This window comes from Magnolia sinica, chromosome 12 (assembly GCF_029962835.1).
Source record: "Magnolia sinica isolate HGM2019 chromosome 12, MsV1, whole genome shotgun sequence".
NCBI lineage: Eukaryota > Viridiplantae > Streptophyta > Magnoliopsida > Magnoliales > Magnoliaceae > Magnolia > Magnolia sinica.
In genome coordinates this window covers 33,516,302-33,542,813 of record NC_080584.1, presented here as the reverse complement: position 1 = coordinate 33,542,813, position 26,512 = coordinate 33,516,302, and the positions used below count along the sequence as shown (strand labels likewise).

Genomic DNA, 26,512 nt, shown 5'->3' with positions numbered 1-26,512 from the left:
GCTGGTATTGTCTAAATCGCTGGACGTTAGACCATGTAATCCTAACTTAGACGGATTGGATGTCATATACATATAAAATGTTGAACGTTTTATCTTAATCGCTGGACGTTAGAGCATAGGTTAGATGGCAATAAACATCATGGTAAGCGGTGGGAAGGTTTTAACGATGGGTGATTGTCCCAATTGCTTTTTGTGGTGTGGTCCGATTGAGCTTTGATCTACCTCATTTTTAGGTTCATGCCTTGAAATAATATGAAAATTAAAAAAATTGGATGAATGGTGTGGATATAACACACATCATGGTGGGCCCGCAGAATTTGCCACGACGACACAATACAGTTGTGGACAGAGTGGATTTCACATAGAAAGTGTGGTCGACCCCACATGGCTTTGCAATGTAGGAAACTCTACATTCAAACTCTGTGGCCCACCTAAATTATGGATCAGATATATATCTGGAATGTACATCTCTTTATGAGGGGCACCGGATGAATGGTTTGGATGGAATGTACCAACATGGTGGGACCCACAAACAAATCTATGGTTGGTGTCCCCTCTAGCCCATTGTTACCTACGTTGTATCTCATCCGAGGTGTTTATCTGATTGATCATTTTTTATATCAACCGTACACTGAATGAACGGAGTGGATGTCAGACGGACAACATGGTGGCTCTATGGGTGTAGGTGAAACACCCGGGCTCTGTTGGGCCCACCCTGCTGTATGTGTAATTCCACTCCGTCCATCAGGTGAGAAACATTGTTTCAACTGCTCTGATGGGCCACCCCCATTGAAAGGCCTAGGATGGGGAAGCGTTGGTGCATGGCCCATTCATTCATGGTGGGTCCCTCACCCAAAAGGAAGAGGGACTCCGTCAAATAATGCAATAGTTGGGAATAGGGAGAGCATTAAATGAGAGGAGTACTTTAAATGAAGAGAGAAAGGAAGAGGAAGAATGTTTACATAGGATATGGGATGACTAAAAAAGCTATACACATGTGATATGTTTCAGTGATGCGCCACATATCTTGGAAATCCGGTCTGTTAATTAGGTAGGGTCTATTGTAAGCATTTGAAGAAAAAATATCATTTTTTATGATCAATATTATGATATCACTTACAATAAAAGTGAACTGTTAGAAATTTGTTCCAACAGATCAGATTCAAGGTACATGTATGCATCTAGTAATGATGATCATTTACTAATTTTTAGTATATAAAATTTTATTAATAAGCCTTATTTGATGAATAAGTTAAATTTATGACATATAATTCACATTATACTTATGTAAGACTCAATGTCATGTATCCTCGCATGTGGTGGATTGTACGTGGATGAAAAAATAAATCCTTACATTTAATGCACAGCTAGTTGGACCAATTTAAATGGCTTAACTAGTTGTGTGTGAGCATCTCTCTCTCTCTAGAGAGATAGAGAGAGAGAGAGACAAAAGGTCAGGACAAAATTACTTTTCCATTGTTTATCAATGCCAGAGACAAGTGGGCCCGGATATAAGACTGCCATATGAAGGTTTGAACGTCATTGCTAAAGAGGTGGAACAATTTGTCCTTAATTCGGCAGCGCACAGGAGGAACAATCCATGAAGAAATTTTACTATTGCTGAATCATGATATCGCCCTCCTATTTTGAATGGTGATGGGAAGTGGACCCCATCACTTTAGTCAACATCCGGTGATGAACAGGCATTATCGATACGGTTCACACGTTGTTCTCTTGTTACAAAAGTGTATTAGTTACCATTCACTCCAATGAAATGGGGTTACGTTTGATTGAAGTCATTTTTTCATTTCAAAGGAATAGAAGCTAAGTCGTGCGTTAAGTAACGATGGAAAAGGGAGAATTTCAGTAGTAGTTCACAGTAGGTAAGACGTCTACACGAAGCAAAGGAAAAAAGAGCATACATCGCTTCAAGAAGGGACTTAAATTTTAGTAGATGTAAGTTTTTTTTTTTTTTCCTTTGCTTGTAGTGATGCATAGGTGGAATGCTGTGGATATGCTATATTCCAAATAATAAAATCGTACTAAGACTATAGTAGCTATACAGTCAGTCAGTTGCCAGCAAAAGAACGGCTAGAGCAACGCCCCAATTTATCCTTCAAAACCCATGAGAAATAGATGATTGGAGTAATAATCTTTGGCCTGTAGCCCTTCCCTTGGTGGCCCAGTAGATCAACGGTCCTGATCACTAGAAATGTTTATCAAACTTTCATGCAGCGACCTGCATACTGGCATTACTCCACCTATATATTGATAATAAAATCAGTGAAGAATCTCTCTCTCTCTCTCTCTCTCTCTCTCTCTCTCTCTCTCTCTCTCTCTCTTATTTATTATTTTTTAAACTTTGGTGCAAGGTTGAATCTATTACTCGGAATAATCTTGGGAAGGTTGTAGAATCCTTTTCATCCATGCAAAATTCCACGGGATAAGTTTAAAACCTTCCCAAGGTCTACGCATGTCTTGATGTTTTCTTAGAGTGAGAGACATTTCACTTCTCGGTAGAATGTGTTGTCGCATCTGGCCCTGGACAGTCACCCTAGATTTTAAGTTGTACAAACAAAGTTAGAACTATAATACTCTTTGTATCATGGTTTTACAGCCATGTTAGGTGCGTAAGTAGACATTTTAGTTGGTGAACAAGGAATCATGATTTCTTTTAGCAAACCCAGATTCAAGGAGTGGATCATCCATGTGGATGCCCATTCAAAATGGCAAAAAAAGAGAGTACACTGGGGCATGGAGCACGCTGCTGCCCAGCAGCGTGAGGGTGGAAGCCCATTTTGGGCGTGAGCAGGTTGCCCACTGGTGGGACCCACTATGATTTGTATGTTTCATCTACACCGTCCATCTGCTTTGCTATGCAGTTTTAGGCCTTAAATTCTGATATGAGTCAGATCAGATCTTAGGTTGGCCAGGCCACTAGAAATAGTGCAGACAATGATACCCACCGTTGCAAACTTTCTGTGGCCACCATGTTGTTTGTATGCCATCTAACGGTGGCACGGGCCACACATGACCTGTACCCTGGCCAGGTGTGGCCAGGATGAAGTAAAAACACAGCTATTAACTTGATCCAGAGCTTTTGGGGGCCATACGAGTGGACCCGAGGCAAGAAGCATGCCTGAGCACGCTGTCTAGCAGGGCCCACCCTAATACATCTGCTTTATCAACACCGTCCATCTGTTTCTCCAGCTTATTTTAGGGTTGGATCCCCAAAATTAGACTGATCTAGATCTCATGTGGGCCACACCTCAGGAAACAGTGGGACAATGGTGTCCACCATTGAAACCTTCCCGGGGCCCATCTATAATGTTTATTTTCCATCAAACTTATTCATAATGTCACACAGACCTGTACAAGGGAAAACTCAAATATCAGCTTGGTCCCAAACGGGTGGGGTCACAAGGATGCCCAATGTAATGCTTGTATTTTTTGACGCTGCCAATCCGGCAGCAGCACCCATAATATTTATTTTTTCTAGCCAACCGGGGGCTGTGGGACCCACTGTAGGGTCCCGCATTAATGTTATTTATGGATAGTATGGGGCCCAGTTTTGGGTTGGCCCCACCAAGAAAATAGCAGTGATTAAATGCTTACCATCGAAAAATGAAATGTTTATTTGTCACCCAACTTATTTGCCGGGCCTGCTGTGGACTCCATCGTGGTGCATGTGTTTGTTTTGGCCATCCCAAGTAGGCTCCACCTTGATTTATATATTCTGTCCTTATCAATAATCCGTTTTACTAGATCATGTTACATGCAAAGCCCCAAGTGTGTGGCCAATTTTAGTCTCAAGTGGGCCACGCCACATAGACCTTTACATTACTAGAGGGGCTCACTGATCATGTCTCACTCTCTATATATTTCGGGCCATTTAAGGCCGATTATCATATGATATGTTTGATAATATGCTAGTGTACTTAGCCTGATGAGTCGACACCAATAATATGCTTAGTATAATGGATATCATGCCCATTCATATGCTTATACGCATCATCTATATGATCTATTATAAATTATGATTGATCATAAGATATACCTTTTAGCTTAAGATACTTAGAGAACCCCTACAGAATAAGGTCACCCTACATGATTTGTGTGGTACGGACAGATTTGATGCATGTCTTGGAGAGTGTGATTCATCCATTGTGCGGTATATATGGCACATTGTATTTACACCATAGCGACACCAGGGATGTAGTATTGTAGCTGGTGGAAGAGTTTATAGACATCGGAAATCTATAAATGTTACTGGTCATTATAGGCGTCTTTGGGTAAAAAGTCCTTATACCCAATGGTGCTAGTAGAATGCTCCAATGTCTAAACCGAGTGAATTCATGAGCCATGATGACTGGATACTTGTAAATTGTGTCTCCCATCGTATCAAGTTCAGTTTGGGGAGGGGGAGGGGTTGATCGTACCCACCCGGGTGCAAAGGACTATATGCTATGTTGAGTCTAACTAGCTTGTGAAATGAGCTCGCTATCCACGAGTCGAGTGGTTTTCATGTGCCACTGACGAAATAGATAGTGAGGTCTCTTGCATTTGCTTGGGCGATGGGCAACAGTCAGTGTCGGAAGTGTACTAAACCCTAGTGATGATCCAATTGTGAACTATTTTGATATGTAGACCAGTTAAGGATTTTCATGTTGTGTTCATCTTTAGCATACGGCCATGTAAATCCTTTCATTGCATAGCTTTGATACGGCTAATAGCATTTATGGACTTAATAATTTAGTCCTCCATCATTTCCACTTACTTTAATATCTGTATACTTGTCATATGCATTGTGCACAAATGCACACATATTTATAAGCTTTACAATCAACTTATGTACATTGTTTAAGTGTAGGTTATGCCAGATTGCAACAACATCGAGACATGAGCATGTGCCTGATCTTTTAGACTTTTGTTATATTTTGTATTTCGCTTTTCAGCACTGTATTCAAAAGATATGTAATGATTTTTTTTTAAAAAAAAAATTTTGGAACACTAATGGTTATACTCAATTAAAATAAAATTAAAAAAAAAAAAATCACTATGAAAATCTTCCTTGTGTGATATTAGGATCGAAACATGGCGCATGAGAGATACAAGCCGAGAATAAAGTACTATGGAGATTGTCACTGCCAAATTCAGAGCTTGAAAATTTTATGAGCTCTTTCACCAAGTTTGAGGCACGGCAGGTTCTCCCCTCCCGTGTAGTACACACCCAATTTGTGTAGCTGGGAACCTCTCCCCCATCTCTCTCTACATGTAGCTTGAATCCTCTCTTTCTCTCTAAGTGTGCCATTTGGAATGATGGAAGTGCATAGGGCAGTGTGCCTGATGCAAAATTTCCATCAAACCAGCTCCACTCCACTGACCTCAGTCAGTTTTTGTACGATGGGAGTTCAGTGGTAGTATTCCACCGAGTGGGAATTTAAGAATTTCCCAAATCTCAGTTCAACCAAACAGAAACATTCGAATTGACTAGTGCTTACCAGCAACCATAGATGCCCTCGGTGAGAGGACCGTAGGATACGTTGCTAAAACAAAACGGGAGGGGGAGGATTTGACTCATCCGAACTTGCAACAAGTGAAATTGCAATGCCAAGGACGGTAACTACTTTTGGCAATTTCCACTAATATTGAAATCAATTAGTACAAATTCATTGGACAGGGAATATTGTCATAGAAATGTTTATACGCCAATTAAGCACATGCGCTTTCCTACAGTTTGTCAAATACGGAGAGTTGTATGATGATGCCCTCCGTCAATGTTAGCTTCTGATCCCACCCAAAGTCTGTGTGTGCGTGTGCGTGTGTGTATCCTGTTCAATTAAGCTGAAATGCATTCTCATTCTCATGAAGAACTCTTTTCCACCTTTTTCTGTTTCTTGATGCCACTGACGCAGGCCCAACCATCCATCTCTGACACTGATAAGCTATTCAAGTGCTGAGAGTAACGCTTCTCAATTTGTGGAATCTGCACTAGTAAAACGATAAGATCAAACGCATTGATTGGAAGATGGGTCATAATAGTCGAAATATTTATTGTGTGTAAGGAGCCACCAGCTGCTTTCAAGAGCCTGGGTAACAGAGGAAGGTTGATGCATGGTGTGCTGAAGACACTGAAACTTTTGCATTCTACCATTTGAAAGCCATCCCCAAATTAATGGGAGAAGGCTAACATGATGATTTACAAACAGTCAAAAAGTAAATAAAATTAGACAAAATAGAGAAAGTTGTAGCTGACAGTGTGATGATCATAGGTCGCTGTTTCCTTAGTGGAGGCTGCAAGTTCGAAACTTAGTGGCTTTATTTGTAGTTTATCAAGAAAACAATAGACCAAGTTTCCATTAAATTAAGTAACTGGGTTCAAGTCTCCATGAGCGGTGTTGACTTGGCCAAATTTGGGAACCAACTCGATGAGTTTTCTCATCTGGGGACTGGATCGCACTTACAAGCGAGTTTCCTAGTGGCTCAGCTTGAAATCTCATCAAGTTGTCTTGCTGAGTTCCAAGACTCGCCATTGACTTTTACAACTATGGTTGAAACATTTTTTTCACTGCAAAGAGTGGAATCTACATCAATTAAGCCAACACTTAAACAAGTCAATGAGGTGGCTGCAAAAATGATACCTGCTCAGACATGATACCAGAGACCCCAATGACTGCTCCAGGCTTTGCATAAGCAACAATATAATCTGCCAACTCTATTAAGGGATTTAAAAGTATATTTGCTATCACGACATCAAAATTTTCCATTTCACCCATGATTTCCAAGCTATAAGAGCTCAACCCTTCTACATCTCTGGTCACTGTTCCATTTGGTAAAAGAGGGCTGACGTTGCTGGAAGCAAGGTACAATTGCATTTTCTCAGGTTCTATGTTGTTCAAAGCAGCATTCTGACGTGCTGATGTTATTGCCTGGGGATCTGTATCAACTCCAACAGATAAAGCAGCACCCATCTGCATTTAGCACGAAATTGGATAAGAAAGAATGCTACTCACATAGTCTACAAAAAGGGTTTAGTGTTGATAAAGAGAACAAGTAATATAGTGTTTTGTCCTGTGTATCACTAGAACTGTTTCCCATAAACTTAGATGTACCTATCTGGGTTCATTTGTGATATGCACCACAATATTCTACAGTATGACATGACATGAATTGCATTGGAATTTTCATACAGAAGTATAACTACATCAAACTTTAACAGTGCATGAGATAAGAGCCCCAGCCACTGAACATTTCATAATCCATATTCTACTCACAGAAACATGGTCTGGGACCATACGTAGTTAAATTAGATTCCATTTGAAGTAAACAATATGTATCAACTTTCAGTCAAATAACTTCTAAATGGGTGATTGGCTATGGAACTGGCTGCGAAGAAGAAAGAAATTCTCTGGCTTCTATGCGCATTTGCTGCATTTATTATGTCTCCATGAAGGATATGGGCCATCTCTTTTGTGATAGTAATTTTCTGGGTAATTGTGGTGTCATTTAGGCATCTATTTAATTTTCCCAATATATGATCCTTGCTTCAGCAGCGGGTTTTGTATTGGTTTTCTTCTTCATCTCAAAACCAATCCTCAGCTTTATTACACATGCCACTCTCTTTCATTCCATGGAAGGTAATGGATATCTCAAAACAAAATCAAATTTGAAGGCAGATATACGTCTCCTGCTCGGGTCAAGTGGGCATCTGAGGGTCAACATTTCAGTAAAGGAATGTTCTTTTGAGGAAAAGCTGTCCCTTTCATTGTTGAAAACTAACATTCAGCAGTTCAAGGATCAACGTGTAATTCCTGCTGCAGACTAAACTCCCAGTTGGTATCTTCAAGTTGGACATTGATGGTGCTTCTCAAGTCAATACAGGTGAGGTGGGGTTGGTGGTGTGATCCATGATTGGAAGGCTATGGTGATTATGGCATTCTCTTTTTTGTTGCCATTGCACTAACATGACTGCTGAAATCAGAGCATTATTTAACGTCTAAGATATTGTAGAGAATTGCTTAGTTTTACTTTGGTTGTTGAAAGTGACTCAAGAGGGGTTCATGGATATGATAATGTGGTTCTCTCCAGATGTGTCATGCTTCCATTGGTGGCAAAAATTAAAAAAAGTTTTAAGGTTTTCTTTTTCGTTTTTGTTTTCTGTTCTGTTCTGTTCTGTTCTGTTTTGTTTTGTTTTGTTTTGCATTGCTCTTTTTGGCATGTTCTTAGAAAATCAAATAGTGTTGCAGATGCATTAGCAGATTGGAGCTGTGATTTGAGCTGTATTTCCACATCTTCTTTTTTTTTAATTGGGTTGAATAAAATTCTTTCCAAAGAAAAATCAAAATATTTCAGTGATAAAGCTGAAATTTTAGCATTAGATGTTAATGTAGTTGGTTTGTGATCTTCTGTTCTTTTGCAGGTTTTGTATCTAGTTTTCTTGGGAGGTAAGGTTTCCACAGCCCTTGTTGGGTGTATTGTTTATCTTTAACCTTCATGGTGTGAAAGATACCTTGTTTCAACACTGAGGTCTTGGTATCGATACCTAGTGGGGGTGGCTAACAGTAACGTGTGAACTGACAGTGGGGTGTACTAACAAGCTAACAAAATAAAAAAGAAAACGAAAAAAAAAAAAAACCTTCACGGTGTGCTGTCCACCTTTGGCAAAACAAAAATAAAAATAAAAATGAAGGTTTTGCACAAACATGCAAGTTACTAGGCTAATATTAATGCAATACAAATGCATCACTATTTCAATGTTAGTATTCAAAATTAAATGTTGACATTGTCACGACCCTAAATCTAGTGTTGGTAATCCATGATTATGGGACACTAAATTTTGGTTGACAGCCTCTGTAGAACTCCGATTTTGGGACTTCCAACTATCACATCCTAAGTCCCATAAGCGGAGCTCCGCAAGGAGGATTTCTGAAAGTAAAGACAACAAGCATGTATGTCTCAAAATTTCATCATATTCAACATATATTATTGTGTACAACTGAGCACATCAAGGCAAAAACAAAACATAAACCATGTCATATTTACTATACTTGATGTACATATTCAGGGTATTACAAAAAAAATATACACTGATATGTATAAAACAAAAAGGACAACTGGAGTCTGTAGCCTCTACTCCTGCAGCTCCCTACTCTCACCTGTAACAAAAAAATTAGAAAGGAAAGCTTGAGCTATTAAGCCCAGTGAGTGCGTGTGTGCAGTGAAAATGCATGTTTCATGTCATGCTCCTCTAATGCACATGCTTTCTGGCTCGATAACAATAAAATAAAGATACAATGCCTACTCTTTCAACGTTTCCACAACTTTCCACATTTCTCAATTGGATCACCAGGGTCTAAAACAGAGGTGGGACTCGCATATGATTACTACCCACTTGTGTAGACTTTTCCACCGTGGTCAACTATAGAGGTGGGACTACATAGTTCACGGGCCGAACTAGTCTAACCCACTTATGTTAAACCTCACTATTTGCTTAACAGCGAAAAGTAATAAGTCGCCTGGCAAAACGATAGTAATTTACGAGCTCGTCACACACAACCTATCTTTGCTTGCCCATAAGCAGGTCAGGGCAAACCTCTCAACCAATCGACACGCGTCAGTGGGAATCGTTGCTTACTTTGGTATTTCGGCATTCCAGCGCTCTGTTCTTCCACCCGGTCTAAGCATTGGTCGCTCTCAATGGTACCAATCGGGGTTTAGGGACTTTCACCCACGGACCCTCTAATCATGTCCTGTCGAATTACACATTTCTGGTGTGGTGTCCAACTCAAGTTATAACAAAGTATGTTTCATCGCATTTACAATTACTATATGCATAAGTCTACATACAAGCACAATATGTCATGGTTTTCAAGGCAAACATAGGACGACCTTCCTCATATGGTCTCCTCATACATTTAAGTTCCACATTTAAATTCCTCATAAGGGTCTCATGTAATACATCATGTATCTAGACGGTTTACATACTCATCATAGACACATCGTGTGTCGCACCACAACCCACTATGATCACCATATCATGATATGAATCATTCACTCTCAAGCATACAATGATACAACAACTATGAGTCATGCATATGATATGCACATGACTTAGCCAATCTAATTCCCATCCGGGATTTATTCTGCTATGAGATTTCATGCTACAAGCATGCTTTTTCTCAAGAAGTAACTACATTAAAAAGATATAAGATATTTCTTTGAAACAATTTGTCAAACAGGTAGCGGGCGGATGTAAGGGACAAAGAGAGAACCCGTTTGTAAGGGACAGAGAGAACCCGTTAGAAATACGTATGACTTTCATCTAATCAGCCATTAATAACCTAGTCAACTAACGTAGAAAATCCACTTTCATCTAATCAGCCATAACCTTAAGAAAGTCCAGCAATAACCTAACGAATTTAAATCAGCAAAGCTAGTCTGCTATAGACATACTAAATTTTGCAGATATTTCAAGGAATATGATACCAAAATGTGATTTACAGTGCTTATTGTATATGGCGAGCTTTATCTGTTTTTAATATGGTTTAACCATTTGATTCTTTTAAATTTAACAAGAACGGAAAAGGAAAGAGAAATGATCCAGTACCATCAATGTGTAGAAGTTAGCTATCAAGCAGTCAATCTCCATGCACATGGCACACATTTAAAAGATCCAGACAGTTCGTTTATTAGCCCTACGATGGATGAGTAATACCCATAAAAATTTACCAGTATAGTAATCCTAGCCTATTACTGGATAGAAACAGAAGTCCAACCAACAGTTCACATTGAACGAGAAAGTCCTACAATTGGCAACTAGGATTATATGACCGATCTGATTTTTGGCATATGGACCCATCCATGAAAGGCCTTAACAGAGACACATTTGGATTGTGTACATGTTTGCCATGCGACCAGACCACGTCTACAGATACGGTGCCAGCATTACTGTTAGCGCCATATCCTTTCGTAGAAAATCTAAAATGTGTTCAATGTTCAACAAATCAGTACCAGAGGGCACATCAGCTGGTTCAGAAAATGATCTGATATCGGGTGTATCAGACTATCAGAACCAAAGAAAAATACATCCATTAAACAGAAAATGAAGAAAAATATAAACAGAACAAAAAAAAAAAAACAAAGAAGTGAACAATCTATTAATTATGTGTTTCTGAAATGTATTCAATGAAGTATCTGATCATTCTTGTGCAAGAATGCTGTTTCTCAACCTGACTTGCTGAAAAATTATGTCTTTAACCTCTAAATTTTGGCGATAAGGCATTTAAGAATTAAAAACTGTTTTGGTTGATCATCAGTTCTTACCATGGTTCTGAATGACAGTATCGGTCCCGCGGAAAAATGATTCGATACGGCGTCACGTATCGGAATCGAGGCCATATCGGTAGGGCAGTACACGAACTGAGTTAGCTCGGTTAGCTCGCTCGACTCGACTTGAAAAAGCTTGATTCGACTCGGTTCGAAACTGAGTCCGAGCAGAGTCGAGCTGATTTTTTGAGCTCGAAAAAATTTCGCCTGAGCTCGACTCGACTCGGATCGATCCCCAACTCGACTCAAACTCGGATCGAACTAGTTCGGTGACTTGGTTACTTTGATATTGATGTTGCTCACCAAGTGTTTGATGAAATGACTCAATGAAGTGTCGGTTGGTGGGAGGGAAGGTATGTATATGAAACAAATACCATTTTTTTCTTTATTTTGATGTTGCCTACAAGGTGTTTGATGAAATACCTGTAAAACCACTGCTACTGTTTTACATACAATGAGAATTTGAAGGTGCAGTCCAGGTGTTTGTGAAAATGCTGCATAGGGGAACTCGGCTCAATACTGGCTCGAACTGGCCCAAGCTATTGACCGAACTGAGCCGAGCTGGCCAGTCAGGCTCGAGGAGCGAGCCGAGCCAAGTTGAGTTGTGCCAAGCTTGACTCGGTTCGACTCGTGTACACCTCTAAATATCGGTGAGATTTTTTTAAGCAAAAAAAATATCAGAAAAATAGGAAAAATTGAGATATTCACGAATCTATCTTCTTTTCTTTTCTTTTTTTGGTGTTTTGACCATGTATTCAATGGTGTATCAGACCACTCTTTGATGAGAATGTTGTCTATTGATTTGACTTGTTGAAGGCAGTGTTCGAAATATCGGTATCGCACAATGTATCGCACCCTTGGGATACAGATACGTATCGGTTATCGCATGGGATATATCGTTTGTATCGCATAGTTTATCGCACTTTTTGGGAAACATGGGGAAACATTAGGAAAATGGTTGAATTTTTTAATGAAACTTTGGGGATTGTTAAAAAGGCCCTTAATACACACTTTTAATTCATAAAGTTTCAAAAAAGAAGTGTACATAACAGATTTCCTTTGTATAGGGTCCTAAGCTATGCGTTGTCCGATTGAACTAAGACAACTATATTCAGTATCAACCCCGTCCATCCATTTTTCCATATCATTTCAAGACATTATCCCAAAAATAAAACAGATCCAATAATTAGGTAGACCATACCATAGGAAACAATGGTGATTGACCATTAATGGGCCACAAAAGTTTTGGATCAAGCTAATAGTAGTTTTTTCTCTTCATTCAAACCATAAATTTATCTGGTAAAATGGATGGACGGAGTGGATAAAATACATGAATTATAGTGCGCCCATAAAGTTTACAAAGTACACTGCTCATTAGGGGATCCACTTCCCACCATACTAGGGTGGGGCGTTGATCGTATGCAAATTTCCTGCCATGTTCCTTCGCTCAAAACTTAGGTGGGGCCCACTGTGATGTTTATAAGAAATCCACCTCGTCCATTCATTTTTTGAGATTATTTTAGCACTTGAGAGCAAAAATGAAAAGGATCCAAGACTACAGTGGGCCACACTAAAGGAAAAGGTGGGTAGGAAAATTCCTTACCGTTGAAACCTCCCTGGGTCAACAGTGATGTTAACATGCCATCCATACCGTTCATAACGTTATTCCTACATGGATGAATTGAAAATACAAATATTAGTCTGATTCAAAACTTATGTGCCCCCACAAATATTTCAAGTGTGGATGTTCAATCCTCACATTTTTGGCACACTTGAGTATTAGATCCTACTCATTTTTTATTTAATGTCCTAAAATGATCTCACAAAACAGATGGATGGAGTGGATTCCTCACAAACATCAATGACAGGCCCCACTAAGGTTTCAAGCGCAGGAAGGCTTTGGCAGGAAATCCTAGTACTCTGCCGACACTCCTTGGTGCAAGTTGTACAAATATTTCAAAGTTACATGGCCCCCACAATAATGTATTTATTATATCTACACCGTTCATGCATTTGGAGAGATCATTTTAGATCATGAACCCAAAAATGAGTCATATCCAAAGCTCAAGTGGACCACACCGCAAATAGTAGTGGGGGACTGATTCTCACCATTAATATATTCGAAGGGCCCACCATAATGTTTATTTTCCATCCAATTTGTTAATTAGGTCACACGGACCTGGATGAAGAGGAAAAATAAATATCATATTATCCAAAACTTCCGTGACCACCAAAAGGGTTTCAATCGTAGACGTTCAATCTACCACTGCTGTTTGCATTGTGGTCCAATTGATCTTTGGATCTGTCTTATTTTTCAGCTCAAGCCTTAAGAAGAGCTAGCCAAATGGACGAACGGTCTGGATATAACACATAGCTTATGATGGGACCCACAGAACTTGGTGACGTCAACACATAGCTAGGTGGTGTGCGCGGTTATGGATTTTGATTAAAAAAAGGGTGGGGTTGCGGATTGGCTACTGACGGGTTGAGTAGCTACTGAATTTACGTTACCAAGTTCCGTGGGCCCCACCATGATGTATGTTTTGTATCCACACCGTCCATCCATTTGGAGAGAACATTTTATGCTATGAACCTAAGAATGACTAAGATTCAAAGCTCCAATGGACCCCACCATAGAAAGCGGTAGAGATAGTGACGCCCACCATTAAAAACTTCTGAGGGCCACAGAAGTTTTCGATTAAGCTGATATATATATATTTTCCCTTTTATAATATATTTTTTAACTTATTAACGGGTTGGATCTCAAATAAACATCACGGTGGACCTTAGGAAGGTTTCAACGGTGGATGTCACTTTCTCCACTGTTTTCTGTTGTGGGGTCCATTACAGATATTTTTCCGCCTCGTTGTTTAACTCATGTCCTAAAATGATATCTCCAAATGAATGGACCGTGTGGATATAACACATTCATCATAGTGGGACCCATGTAACTTGGTGACGTTACTTCAGTAGCTATCTCGCGACTCAACCTGTCAGTAGCTAATCCGCGTAAAAAAAAAAAGGCTCGAACGACCTTTACTTTTGAAGCAGAGAGGGTTCCGGCTTCCGGAACCCTAAAATTTCTCCCAAATCGGCGGAACCTTAAAATTTCTCCCAAATCGGCGAAGATGTCTCGGGATTTCTCTCCAAAATCGGAGATTTTATTTGTGGAAACCTAGGAATGATGCTTCAATTCGAATGGCCCGCCAAATGGAAGCTTCCGATCATGGCGATCTCTTCTACAGGTACCGAAATCCACCCTCTAATTTTTTTTCCCAATTTTTTTGGATGATGATGTCCGATATCGTCAAAATATCGTGCGATATCGACGATATATCGGCCGATATCTAGATTTTGGGTTTTTTGGTATCTTCCGGGGGTTATCGCGAGTGTATCGTCTCGCAGAGGTGCGATAACGATAATATCGGCCGATATATCGGCCGATAGTATCGATATTTCGAACACTGGTTGAAGGTCAACTAAATAGGCAATAACTGAACACAAATTAAACATGATTTGGTGAACAATGGCCCATTACATTGGAAATACAATAAAAAGAAGATGAAAATATTTTTATTTTAAAAAAAAGAAAAAAAAGTGAAGGTTTACCCTTCTTTCCGATTTTTCCCATAATGGTCTACTTCACTTCGATTTGTCGAATCGCATTCAAATCATTTATTTTGATCCCAAAATAGGTCTAGATCTAGCCTAGAATGAGTTTTTGAGATTCTTCCATGGTTTAAATGAAAAGAAGAAGATGAGACATGAGTGAATTTTTGAAAGAAAAAAATAATAATAATTCAAATTTGGGGTTTTATGGGCTTATCGGCCTGTATCGGCACCGATACGGGATGTATTGGCTGATACGGGCTGATACGGTCCAACCGATTCCAATACGGCCAATACAACCCTGTATCGCGTATCGTATAGAGCCGATATGGACATGATACACCCATATCGGCCGACACGATACCTATTTTCAGAACCATGGTTCTTACTGTAATGGACTTTTTTTTAACATATTTTAATTATACATTATGAGAATCACCACAGATTATCCAGAGTGAAAATATGTGATTACAATCATAAGTGTCATGAATGCAATATAACAAACAATTAACGACATACAATATAAGCAAGGGTTTTACTAACATCCCCATCGGGGGGCCGTTAGCAATGTCCCCAAACCTTTTCAATGACATGTGGGACGTCCAACAATCAATTTTAATTGTCCATTCCTTAATACAACTAGGGAGAAGCCATGGTGCAAAATCATGCCAATCGGATGATCCTAAGCATCCGATCAATAGCATGGAAAATTGCAATCAAGATTAAGAAGAAAAACAAAATTGGTCCAATCATCATCTTGAAGCATCTATTGATAGATCTCACTTTGTATTGCTTACGATTCCAAATTAGCACTTTGGTTTGATGATTCTAACCATGCAATCCATGGCTTGTAAAACAGATGATTATAATAAATTGGCTCATTCATAAGGTTACGATCATCATATCAGTGTGATTTTTACACTAGAGAGAGAGAGAGAGAGAGAGAAGGGGGGCGGGGGGGAACTTAACCCAACACATAAATTGGCCCAGAAATTACTGGAAACCACATAAGAGACCAAGATGGCCTACTAAACCACACATGGGATCACTTGAGAGATCAACATGGGTGGTCCATTAACACTCCCCCTTAAGCTGGACCATATATATCATGAATGTCCACCTTGACAAAGGTTCAAGATATTACATAACATCAGCCCATGGTCCTAAACTTCAACCCAACACATAAATTGGCCCAGAAATTACTGGAAACCACATAAGAGACCAAGATGGCCTACTAAACCACACATGGGATCACTTGAGAGATCAACATGGGTGGTCCATTAACACTCCCCCTCAAGCTGGACCATATATATCATGAATGTCCACCTTGACAAAGATGGAACTTAAATGAGTACGTGATGGGGACATCGCGTGCACACGCACACGCACGCCACCCCTTTCGCATGTACGCCAGAAGGATGACCCCACTGTCGATCTGGATCAATGACAACGTCCAAGGAGGGCCTCCTAATTAGGAGACGAAGTTTTGATTCAAAAGAGTAGGCCCAACGGTCAAGAAAAGCCCACCATGGGATCTCATGATCGTGGCCCACTAGTCGGATTGATTTCATATTTTAAAATTTTGCTTATTGTTATTATTTAGAACATCATGGACGCTTTAGATTTCTTTGTTTGGTTTTTATTTTGGTTTACTTCATTGCCAAGTAATACGTTGCACACATGGCGCGAGTTTTGGGATATAGGGTTTTCTTATACATAGGCACCCCTTGTAGTTCTTTTGATTCAATGAATATTAATAAAAATTGCTGTGTTTTCCTGCTCCTTTCCGAGTTATAAAAACCTAATTGGGTGCGAAGCCCTCCCTTGTTCGAATGGCTAACTACCGTGGTGCGAAGCCACATCTATCTCGATTTGCCCCCACCTTCCATCCAAATTTCCCTTCTTCTACAAGCATTCCATCTGCAAATCCATCAATAGTTGCAGCCGTTTTTCTCCCTACAGCAGATTTCCAGAATCTAGCCCTGCAGGAGGGCTGAAACTTCGGTGGAGCACCACGCACAAACCGTGCATTGGATCGAGCTGAGATTTGGGAGTTTTGGAGTCCATCCCTGGCCAACCAGGGCCAAGGTTGCCTTTTTCTGAGTAGTGGGCCCCACACAGATGTGGTTGTGATCACACGCACGTGTCTCTGGGCCATTGTTGCTGTCCGTGCTCGGGAACTGTCTTCCAGTTCAGGTTTTCTTCTTATTTTATCCTCTCATACCATTTTTTTATAAACCCTAACCCTAGATTACATTATCCTTAATTTATTTGCCCATTTTCTTACCCTAGGGCTTCTTGAGTTGAAATTAGTGAATCCCTTGGACTTGGGACTGATTACGGTGCATGTGTGGATGATTATTTCTTATCTGAGTATCGTTTGGTTCATAATTTTTTATTTATCCAGCCCTAACATGTGTAGGCCTATACCCGCATAGATTCTCCTTAATTGAATGGTTTGAACTTTCATGTGGGATATGGAATTTGTGTAATTGTTTCTAAACTAACGTGATCTTAAGCCTGAAATCTCACACCATAGGACTCCTAGTTAGGAGACGAAGTTTTGATTCAAAAGAGTGGGCCCGACAGTCAAGAAAAGCCCACCATGCGATCTCATGATCATGGCTCACTAGTCGGATTGATTTCATATTTTAAGGTTTTGCTTATTGTTATTATTTAGAACATCATGAACGCTTTCGATTTCTTTGTTTGGTTTTTATTTTGGTTTACTTCATCGCCAAGTAATATGTTGCATACATGGCGCGAGTTTTGGGGTATAGGGTTTTCTTATAAATATGCACCCCTTGTAGTTCTTTTGATTCAATGAAGATTAATAAAAATTGCTGCGTTTTCCTACTCCTTTCTGAGTTATGAAAACCTAATTGGGTGCGAAGTCATCCCTTCTTCGACGGGCTAACTACCTTGATGCAAAGCCACATCTATCCCGATTCGCCCTCACCTTCTTCCATCCATATTTTTCTTCTTCTACAAGCATTCCATCTATAAATCCATCAATAGTTGCAGCCGTTTTTCTCTCTATAGCAGATTTCCAAAATCTGGCCCTACAGAAGGGCTGAAACTTTAGTGGAGCACCACGCACAAACCGTGCATTGGATCGAGCTGAAATTTGGGGCTTTTGGAGTCCATCTCTGGCCGACCAGGGCCAAGGTTGCCTTTTTCTAGGTAGTGGGCCCCACACACATGCGGCCGTGATCACACGCACGTGCGTTTGGGCCATTGTTGCTGTCCGCGTGAGGGAACTATCTTCCAGTTCAGGTATTTTTTTCTTATTTTACCCTCTCATGCCATTTTTTTTTAATAAACCCTAACCCTAGATTACATTATCCTTAATTTATTTGCCCATTTTCTCACCCTAGGGCTCCTTAAGTTGAAATTAGTAAATCCCTTGGACTCGGGACTGATTACTGTGCATGTGTGGATGATTATTTCTTATCTTTGAGTATCATTTGGTTCATAATTTTTATTAATCTAGCCCTAACATGTGTAGGCCTAGACCCGCATAGATTCCCCTTAATTGAATGGTTTGAACTTTCATGTGAGATATGGAATTTGTGTAATTGTTTCTGAACTAACGTGATCTTAAGCCTGAAATCTCTCACCATGGGACTCCTAGTTAGGAGATGAAGTTTTGATTCAAAAGAGTGGGCCCGACAGTCAAGAAAAGCCCACCATGGGATCACATGATTGTGGCCCACTAGTCGGATTGATTTCATATTTTAAGGTTTTGCTTATTATTATTATTTAGAACATCATGAACACTATAGATTTCTTTGTTTGGTTTTTATTTTGGTTTACTTCATCGCCAAGTAATATGTTGCACACATGGCTCGAGTTTTGGGGCATAGGGTTTTCTTATAAATAGGCACCCCTTGTAGTTCTTTTGATTCAATGAAGATTAATAAAAATTGCTGCGTTTTCCTGCTCCTTTCTGAGTTATGAAAACCTAATTGGGTGCAAAGCCCTCCCTTCTTCGACGGGCTAACTACCGTGGTGCGAAGCCACATCTATCCCGATTCGCCCCCACCTTCTTCCATCCATAGTTCTTTTCTACCTATCCATCCTGACCCATTTTTCCAGCCTCTACCTCACATACCTACTCTTCCTGACCTTTCTTCCCAGCCTCTGCCTCCCATACCTAACCTTCACACACCCAGAGAAGAAATAGAGTATATCCTTGACCATCAGATAGTTTCAACGTCGGACGGCGGGTTTCAGAAGTACCTGGTTAATTGGAAGTCACGCCCAGCTTCAGACAGCACGTGGCTCACTGAGGAAGAGCTTTAGATACTTGATCCTGACATCCTGGAGTGGTTCAGGAGTTTTATTTCGCCAGTGGCGAAATCTTCGCAGCCGGGGAGAATTGATGGGGACATCATGCGCACGCACGCCGCCCCTTACGCACGTACGCTAGGAGGACCCCACCATCGATTTGTATCGATGACAACGTCCAGGGAGGGCCTCCTAGTTAGAAGACGAAGCTTTGATTCAAAAGAGTGGGCCCGACAGTCAAGAAAAGCCCACCATGGGATCTCATGATCGTAGCCCACTAGTCGGATTGATTTCATATTTTAGGTTTTGCTTATTGTTGTTATTTAGAACATCATGAACGCTTTAGATTTCTTTGTTTGGTTTTTATTTTGGTTTACTTCATCGCCAAGTAATATGTTGCACACATGGCGCGAGTTTTGGGGTATAGGGTTTTCTTATATATAGGCACCCCTTATAGTTCTTTTGATTCAAAGAAGATTAATAAAAATTGTTACGTTTTCCTGCTCCTTTCCAAGTTATGAAAACCTAATTGGGTGTAAAGCCCTCTCTTCTTCGAAGGGCTAACTACCGTAGTGCGAAGCCACATCTATCTCGATTCGCCCGCACCTTCTTCCATCCAAATTTTCCTTCTTCTACAAGCATTCCATCTGCAAATCCATCAATAGTTGCAATCGTTTTTCTCTACCGCAAATTTCTAGAATATGGCACTGAAGGAGGGCTAAAACTTCAGTGGGGCACCACGCACAAACCGTGCATTGGATCGAGCTGAGATTTGGAGGTTTTGGAGTCCATCCCTGGCCAACCAGGGCCAAGGTTGCCTTTTTTTATGAATAGTGGGCCCCACACACGTGCGGCTGTGATCACACGCACGTGCGTCTGGGCCATTGTTGTTGTCCACACGCAGTGAACTGTCTTCCGGTTCAGCTTTTCTTCTTATTTTAACCTCTCATGCCATTTTTTTTTTTTATAAACCTTAACCCTAGATTATATTATCCTTAATTTATTTGCCATTCTTCTCACCTTAGGGTTCCTTGAGTTGAAATTAGTGAATCCCTTGGACTCGAGACTGATTACTGTGAATGTGTGGATGATTATTTCTTATCTTTCAGTATCGTTTGGTTCATAATTTTTATTGGTCCAGCCCTAACATGTGTTGGCCTAGACCCGCATAGATTCCCCTTAATTGAATGGTTTGGACTTTCATGTGGGATATGGAATTTGTGTAATTGTTTCTAAACTAACGTGATCTTAAGCCTGAAATCTCGCACATCATATTTGAATTTCATGTCTTGCATCAAATTTGGTATCAAAGCTTAGGGTTCTTATAGGGGAATGCATTACATGTTTAGGGTTTAGTTGTTTATGTCCATTACGCATCAATCCCCATCATATATGGCTGTTTATAGGTCCATAAACCCTGACGTAAGCTGCTGAAATTTTCTGTTATCCCTTTATTTGAATTATTTTATAAATTAACTTAGCTTTTTATTTTTAGGTTTAGAAACTTTCTTTTTCTGTTTTTAGAAACAAGTTTTTTAAAAACTTTCCTAATTTGTTTTTAGAAACTTTCCTTTTTTTCGTTTTTAGAAACTAGGTTGCTTTTTTAGAAACTTTCCTAATTTGTTTTCAAAAACTTTCCTTTTTCGTTTTTAGAAACTAGGTTGTTTCTTTTTTTTAAAAAATAAATAAATAAAACTTTCTTATATTTTGACAACTATATTGCTGAATTTTGGTTTGCAACCTACACTAAACATGGAACAACTGCTAGAGTCACTAAACAAGCTATCCCAACAAATCGAGTTTTTGGATAAGCGCTTGGAAATGGACCAATGCTTTGAACAGCTTGATGTGCACATTACCCGACTAAAAACCATCGCCAGGACAAACCCCACCATTGGGGTAAATGTCCAATCTCAGACAGGTGGCTTGGAGGATAGACCAATGAATGGAGTTGGTCAAGGAATCAATCATGGGTGTGCACTCGTGCACCCACCCCATGAGCGACATCAAGACCACTATTTTGAGGGGTGCAATATGTGTGGCCTTGTGACTCTAGAGAGTGCACCAGAGGCTACTGTAGAGTTACCCACTGAGGCCATTCCAGTAATGGATGAGTTACGTGATGTCTTTCCCGATGATCTACCGGATGAGTCTCCTCCTAGGAGGGATATAGAGCACAACAGAACATGGGGCACCGTAATACCTACAACCAAGTTTGCGTTTAATAGTTCTATCGATAGGTCCACAAGTCTCAGTCCTTATGAAGTCGATACTGTTTATAAACCTGGGAAACCTATTGATCTTGTCCCTATGTCACTGTCCCATAGGGCGTCAGGGCCTGCAGAGTCTTTTGCGCTTCACATTCATTCATGGCATCAAGAAATCAGGCAGAAGATTACTACTAGTAATGAACATTACAAATTTTCTGCAAACCAGCATAAACGTTTCAAAGAATTCAATGTTGGGGACTCTGTAATGGTCCGCATCAGGCCCGAGCGGTACCCTCCGTGGGCCATTCGTAAGTTACACGCGCGTAACGCTGGACCCTTCAAAATTATAAAACGAAACAGTCTCAATGTGTATGAGGTAGATCTTTCACCTTCCATGGGAATTACTTCTACATTCGATGTAGATGATTTACTTACTTTTCAGGGGACCACTGATACTTTGATCGGCCATTCGCCCACCCATCCTGATTTTCTAGATTTATCCCTTGATCCATGGCCCCCTCTCGACCCATTTTCTCAGCCTCTACCTCCCATACATACCCTTCCCGACCCATTTTCCCAGCCTCTACGTCCCATACCTACCCGTCCCGACCTATTTTCCCAGCCTCTACCTCCCATACCTACCTGTCCCGACCCATTTTTCCAGCCTCTACCTCCATACCTACTCTTCCTGACCTTTCTTCCTAGCCTTTGCCTCCCATACCTAACCTTCACACACCCAGAGAGGAAATAGAGGATATCCTGGACCATCAGATAGTTTCAACGTCAAACGGCAGGTTTCAGAAGCACCTGGTTAAATGGAAGTTACGTCCAGCTTCAAACAGCATGTGGCTCACTGAGGAGGAGCTTCAGATACTTGATCCTGACATCCTGGAGCGGTTCAGGAGTTTTATTTCGCCAGTGGCGAAATCTTCGCAGCCGGGGAGAATTGATGAGGACATCACGCGCACACATGCACGCACGATGCCCCTTATGCACATACGCCAGAAGGAGGACCCCATCGTCGATCTGGATCGATGACGACGTCCAGGGAGGGCCTCCTAGTTAGGAGACGAAGTTTTGATTCAAAAAAGTAAGCCCGACAGTCAAGAAAAGCCCACCATGCGATCTTATGATTGTGACCCACTAGTCGGATTGATTTCATATTTTAGGTTTTGCTTATTGTTATTATTTAGAACATCATGAATGCTTTAGATTTCTTTGTTTGGTTTTCATTGGATTTACTTCATCGCCAAGTAATATGTTGCACATATGGCGCGAGTTTTGGGGTATAGGGTTTTCTTATAAATAGGCACCCCTTGTAGTTCTTTTGATTCAATAAATATTAATAAAAATTGCTGCGTTTTCTTGCTCCTTTCCGAGTTATGAAAACCTAATTGGGTGTGAAGCCCTCCCTTGTTCGAAGGGCTAACTACCGTGGTGCGAAGCCACATCTATCCTGATTCGCCCTCACCTTCTTCCATCCATATTTCTCTTCTTCTACAAGCATTCCATCTACAAATCTATCAATAGTTGCAGCCGTTTTTCTCTCTACCGCAGATTTCCAGAACCTGACCTTGTAAGAGGGCTGAAAATTCGGCGGAGCACCATACACAAACCGTGCATCGGATCGAGCTGAGATTTGGGGGTTTTGGAGTCCATCCCTGGCCGACCAGGGCCAAGGTTGCATTTTTCTGAATAGTGGGCCCCACACACATGTGGCCGTGATCACACGCACGTGCGTCTAGGCCATTGTTGCTGTCCGCGCGCGGGAATTATCTTCCGGTTCAGTTTTTCTTCTTATTTTACCCTCTCATACCATTTTTTTATAAACCCTAACCCTAGATTGCATTATCCTTAATTTATTTGCCCCTTTCCTTACCCTAGGGTTCCTTGAGTTGAAATTAGTGAATCCCTTGGACTAGGGACTAATTACTGTACATGTGTGGATGATTATTTTTTTTATCTTTGAGTATCATTTGGTTCATAATTTTTATTGATCCAGCCCTAACATGTGTAGGCCTAAACTCTTATAGATTCCCCTTAATTGAATGTTTTGGACTTTCATGTGGGATATGGAATTTGTGTAATTGTTTCTGAACTAACGTGATCTTAAGCCTGAAATCTCGCATATCATATTTGAATTCCATGTCCTGCATCAGTACGAATAAGAGACTTAGAGAATATATCCACTAATTGATCTTGAGACTTGACGAATGGCATGCAAATTTCCTTACTCACTTCCTGATGAAGTGACAATCAACTTTGATGTACTTGATTCTCCCATGATAAACAAGATTGTTGGCAATAGGAGAGGCACCTTGATTATCATAATATAACATCATCGGAATATCAACCATAAACTCCAGCTCACGCATTAACATTTTTAACCAAATGAGTTCACACGTCACATGAGCCATTGCCTTGTATTATGCCTCAATGCTTGAGCGAGCCACTACACTTCTCGATGTAACTAGATTATCACCTACAAAGCTACAACAACTAGTAGTAGATTGCTTGTCATATGGAGAAGAAACACAGTCTGCATTAGAATATCCCAATACTTGGAGATGACCATTCTGCATATAATGAATAACACGACCAAGAGCGCCCTCAAATACCTAAGGATAAGAAGCACGGTTTCCATATAAGGAATACGGGAAACTTGCATAAATTGACTAACCACACTTACTGGATAACTAAAATCAAGTCAAGTAGTTAAATAAATTGCCACATTGAGTTTTAATTTGTATCCGCAAGAGTTTCAATGGGCTTGGTTCCTAGAAGACCAATCTCAGCTGATAAATCCATCACATATTTTTATTGTGACAAATTAATGCCTACTTCAAATCTTGCTACCTCAAACCCAAGAAGTATTGAAGACGACCCAAGTACTAGTGTAAAATTTCTTCAACTTGTCAATAAATGCAGTGGTACTGTCGGTGACAATGATATCATCTGCATACACCATGGTATGCCGTAAAGGCCATTATGGGGCCGTAAAGGCCGTTACGTAAAGGTAACAGTGGCAACCGTTACACGTTACAGGGTCGTAACGGCCGTAACAACCGTTGTGGAAAAAAATGACCCATAATTGCCGTTAACGACACGTTACATCCCATATAAAGGCCACAATAGCCTTGTAATGGTCTATTACGAGACATATACATGTTTTTCATACTTTTTAATCAACATTACGGGGCAAATACAGGTTTTTTGGGGGTTTTTTCAATAAATAAAAAAATAAAAAAGAGAGACCGTAATGGCCGTTACAGGGCCATAATAGCTGTTATGCCCCGTATTGTAAAGATAACGGTGGTGGCTGTTACGGCCACCGTTACCGTTATGGAACACCTTGGCATACACAGCCAACAGAAAGACACATGCCTCGCTTCATCTTACAAAGACAAAGTGGTCAACCTAACTGTGTTCCATCCCAAATTCAAACATCACTTCACTAAACTTCTCAAACCAAGCTCTTGGAGATTGTTTTAAACCATAAATCGACTTCTTATGGTAACATAGTTTGTCGGACTCCCTTTGCGAAACAAAGTTGGGTGGTTGCTTCATATAGAATTCTTCAGTAAGATTTCCATAAAAAATGCATTCTCCAATCAGGTTGATACAGGGGAAACCCAAATTTGCAATAATAGAAACAACGGTGCATAGAAAGTTATACTTTGCCACGGGAGAAAAGGTCTTTGAATAGTCGACTACTAAGGTCTGATAATACTTTTGCACCCCATCAAGCTTTTAAGCGATCAATTGAACCATCAAGGTTATATTTTACTATATACACCAGTCTATACCCAACCACACATTTTCCAACATGTGGTTCAACTAATGTCCAAGTTTGATTTTGGAGTGTAACCACCTCTTCTTCCATAGCTCATTTTCACCCATCATTGTTGAGAGCCTCCTTCAAAGAATGAGAACGCACACAGACAACAAGGATAAAGAAAACTGTCAAAAGGAATAAGATAAACCAAAAAAGGAAACAAACTAAGAGATAAGATGTTCAATGCAAGAACCTATAACCGGTGTTTTAAATAGCAAATAGCATGTAGCGCAGCAATCACCCCTCTGAAGCGTGAGGTGTAAGCTACATGCTACTTCTAGACCCCTCTGAAGCGTGAGGTGTAAGCTACATGCTACTTCTAGATTTTTAATCAAGGCTAAGCTTGGTTGCACTGATTTCATGATATTTTGCACCAAATTAGACTGATGAATAATGAAATTTAACAAAATTTCATGATATTTTAAGAAAGGGCAATGATTAAGTATAAAGGTAAAGAAAGAGCACGAAACTAATTTAATATTGTTACTTATCTTATTTTACGAAAATAATTAAAAAGATTAACTAATATGTATTAAAAAAAAAAAATTTAAATGCAACAAATCATAGACAACATTCTAAAATCATTAAAAAGATTAACTAATATTTATTGAAAATAGAAAAATGCAACAAAACGTTGAAAACATCCATTGATTTTAATGTTGTAATGAAAATTAACTTGCAATGTGAGCTACATGTGCAGCGTCGTCTGTGTAGCGTGTAGCCTATGCAAATGAAACAAATCATTAAAAACCTTCATTGATGTTAATGTTGTAATGAAAAACAACTTGCAATGTGAGCTACATAATGTGCAGTGTCGTCTATGTAGCGTGTAGCCTATGCAAATTATCATGTAGCATAGGCTACATGTGACTTGAGCTATTTTCATGAGCTAGGTAGAGTTAAGGCTAAGCTACGCTACATAGCATAAGCTACAAACTACATAGTGTAGCTATTTAAAACAATTGTATACCCTTACGAAGAGCAATGGGAACATCACCTTCATTAGGCAGCACACGTGAAGATTCAAAAGAATGATTATCTTCTGACAGAGCAGGATGATTGTGGAAGGCATGCTTGTATGAACTCCATCTCCACATTTGGAATGTTTAGAGTAGAACTACAAAGGTGGATCTACTCATTGTATAAACATTTCCCACATAAAAGGTGTTTTGTCTGACATAATAGGTACAATAATTGAAGCATCTTAAAATTGCAAGGACTTTCCACTCTTAGAGAAATATGG

The 26,512-nt window shown here is 40.0% G+C and overlaps 2 protein-coding genes across 8 annotated transcripts in view; one reads left to right on the top strand and one right to left on the bottom strand.

Moving 5' to 3' along the window:
• Nucleotides 1–5,602: 5,602 nt before the first annotated feature.
• The window catches only part of LOC131221206 (uncharacterized), a 118,251-nt gene continuing 97,341 nt past the window's right edge, over nucleotides 5,603–26,512 (bottom strand). For 5 of the 7 annotated variants that reach the window (XM_058216386.1, XM_058216384.1, XM_058216385.1 and 2 more), the window contains 2 exons: nucleotides 6,642–6,971; nucleotides 5,603–5,986 (listed from right to left, as the gene is read on the bottom strand). In XM_058216386.1, the coding sequence (XP_058072369.1) occupies nucleotides 5,864–5,986; nucleotides 6,642–6,971 (453 nt within the window). In that variant the 3' untranslated portion in view covers nucleotides 5,603–5,863. Of the gene's footprint in view, nucleotides 5,987–6,072; nucleotides 6,187–6,641; nucleotides 6,972–26,512 lie in introns of all 7 variants that reach the window. The other 2 variants (XR_009159103.1, XR_009159102.1) reach the window with 2 other exon arrangements.
• LOC131221208 (uncharacterized) lies at nucleotides 21,292–22,627 on the top strand. Its single transcript, XM_058216388.1, has 2 exons — nucleotides 21,292–22,072; nucleotides 22,156–22,627. Exons 1-2 carry the CDS (start codon nucleotides 21,331–21,333, stop codon nucleotides 22,470–22,472), a joined length of 1,059 nt encoding a protein of 352 aa, XP_058072371.1. The 5' UTR covers nucleotides 21,292–21,330; the 3' UTR covers nucleotides 22,473–22,627.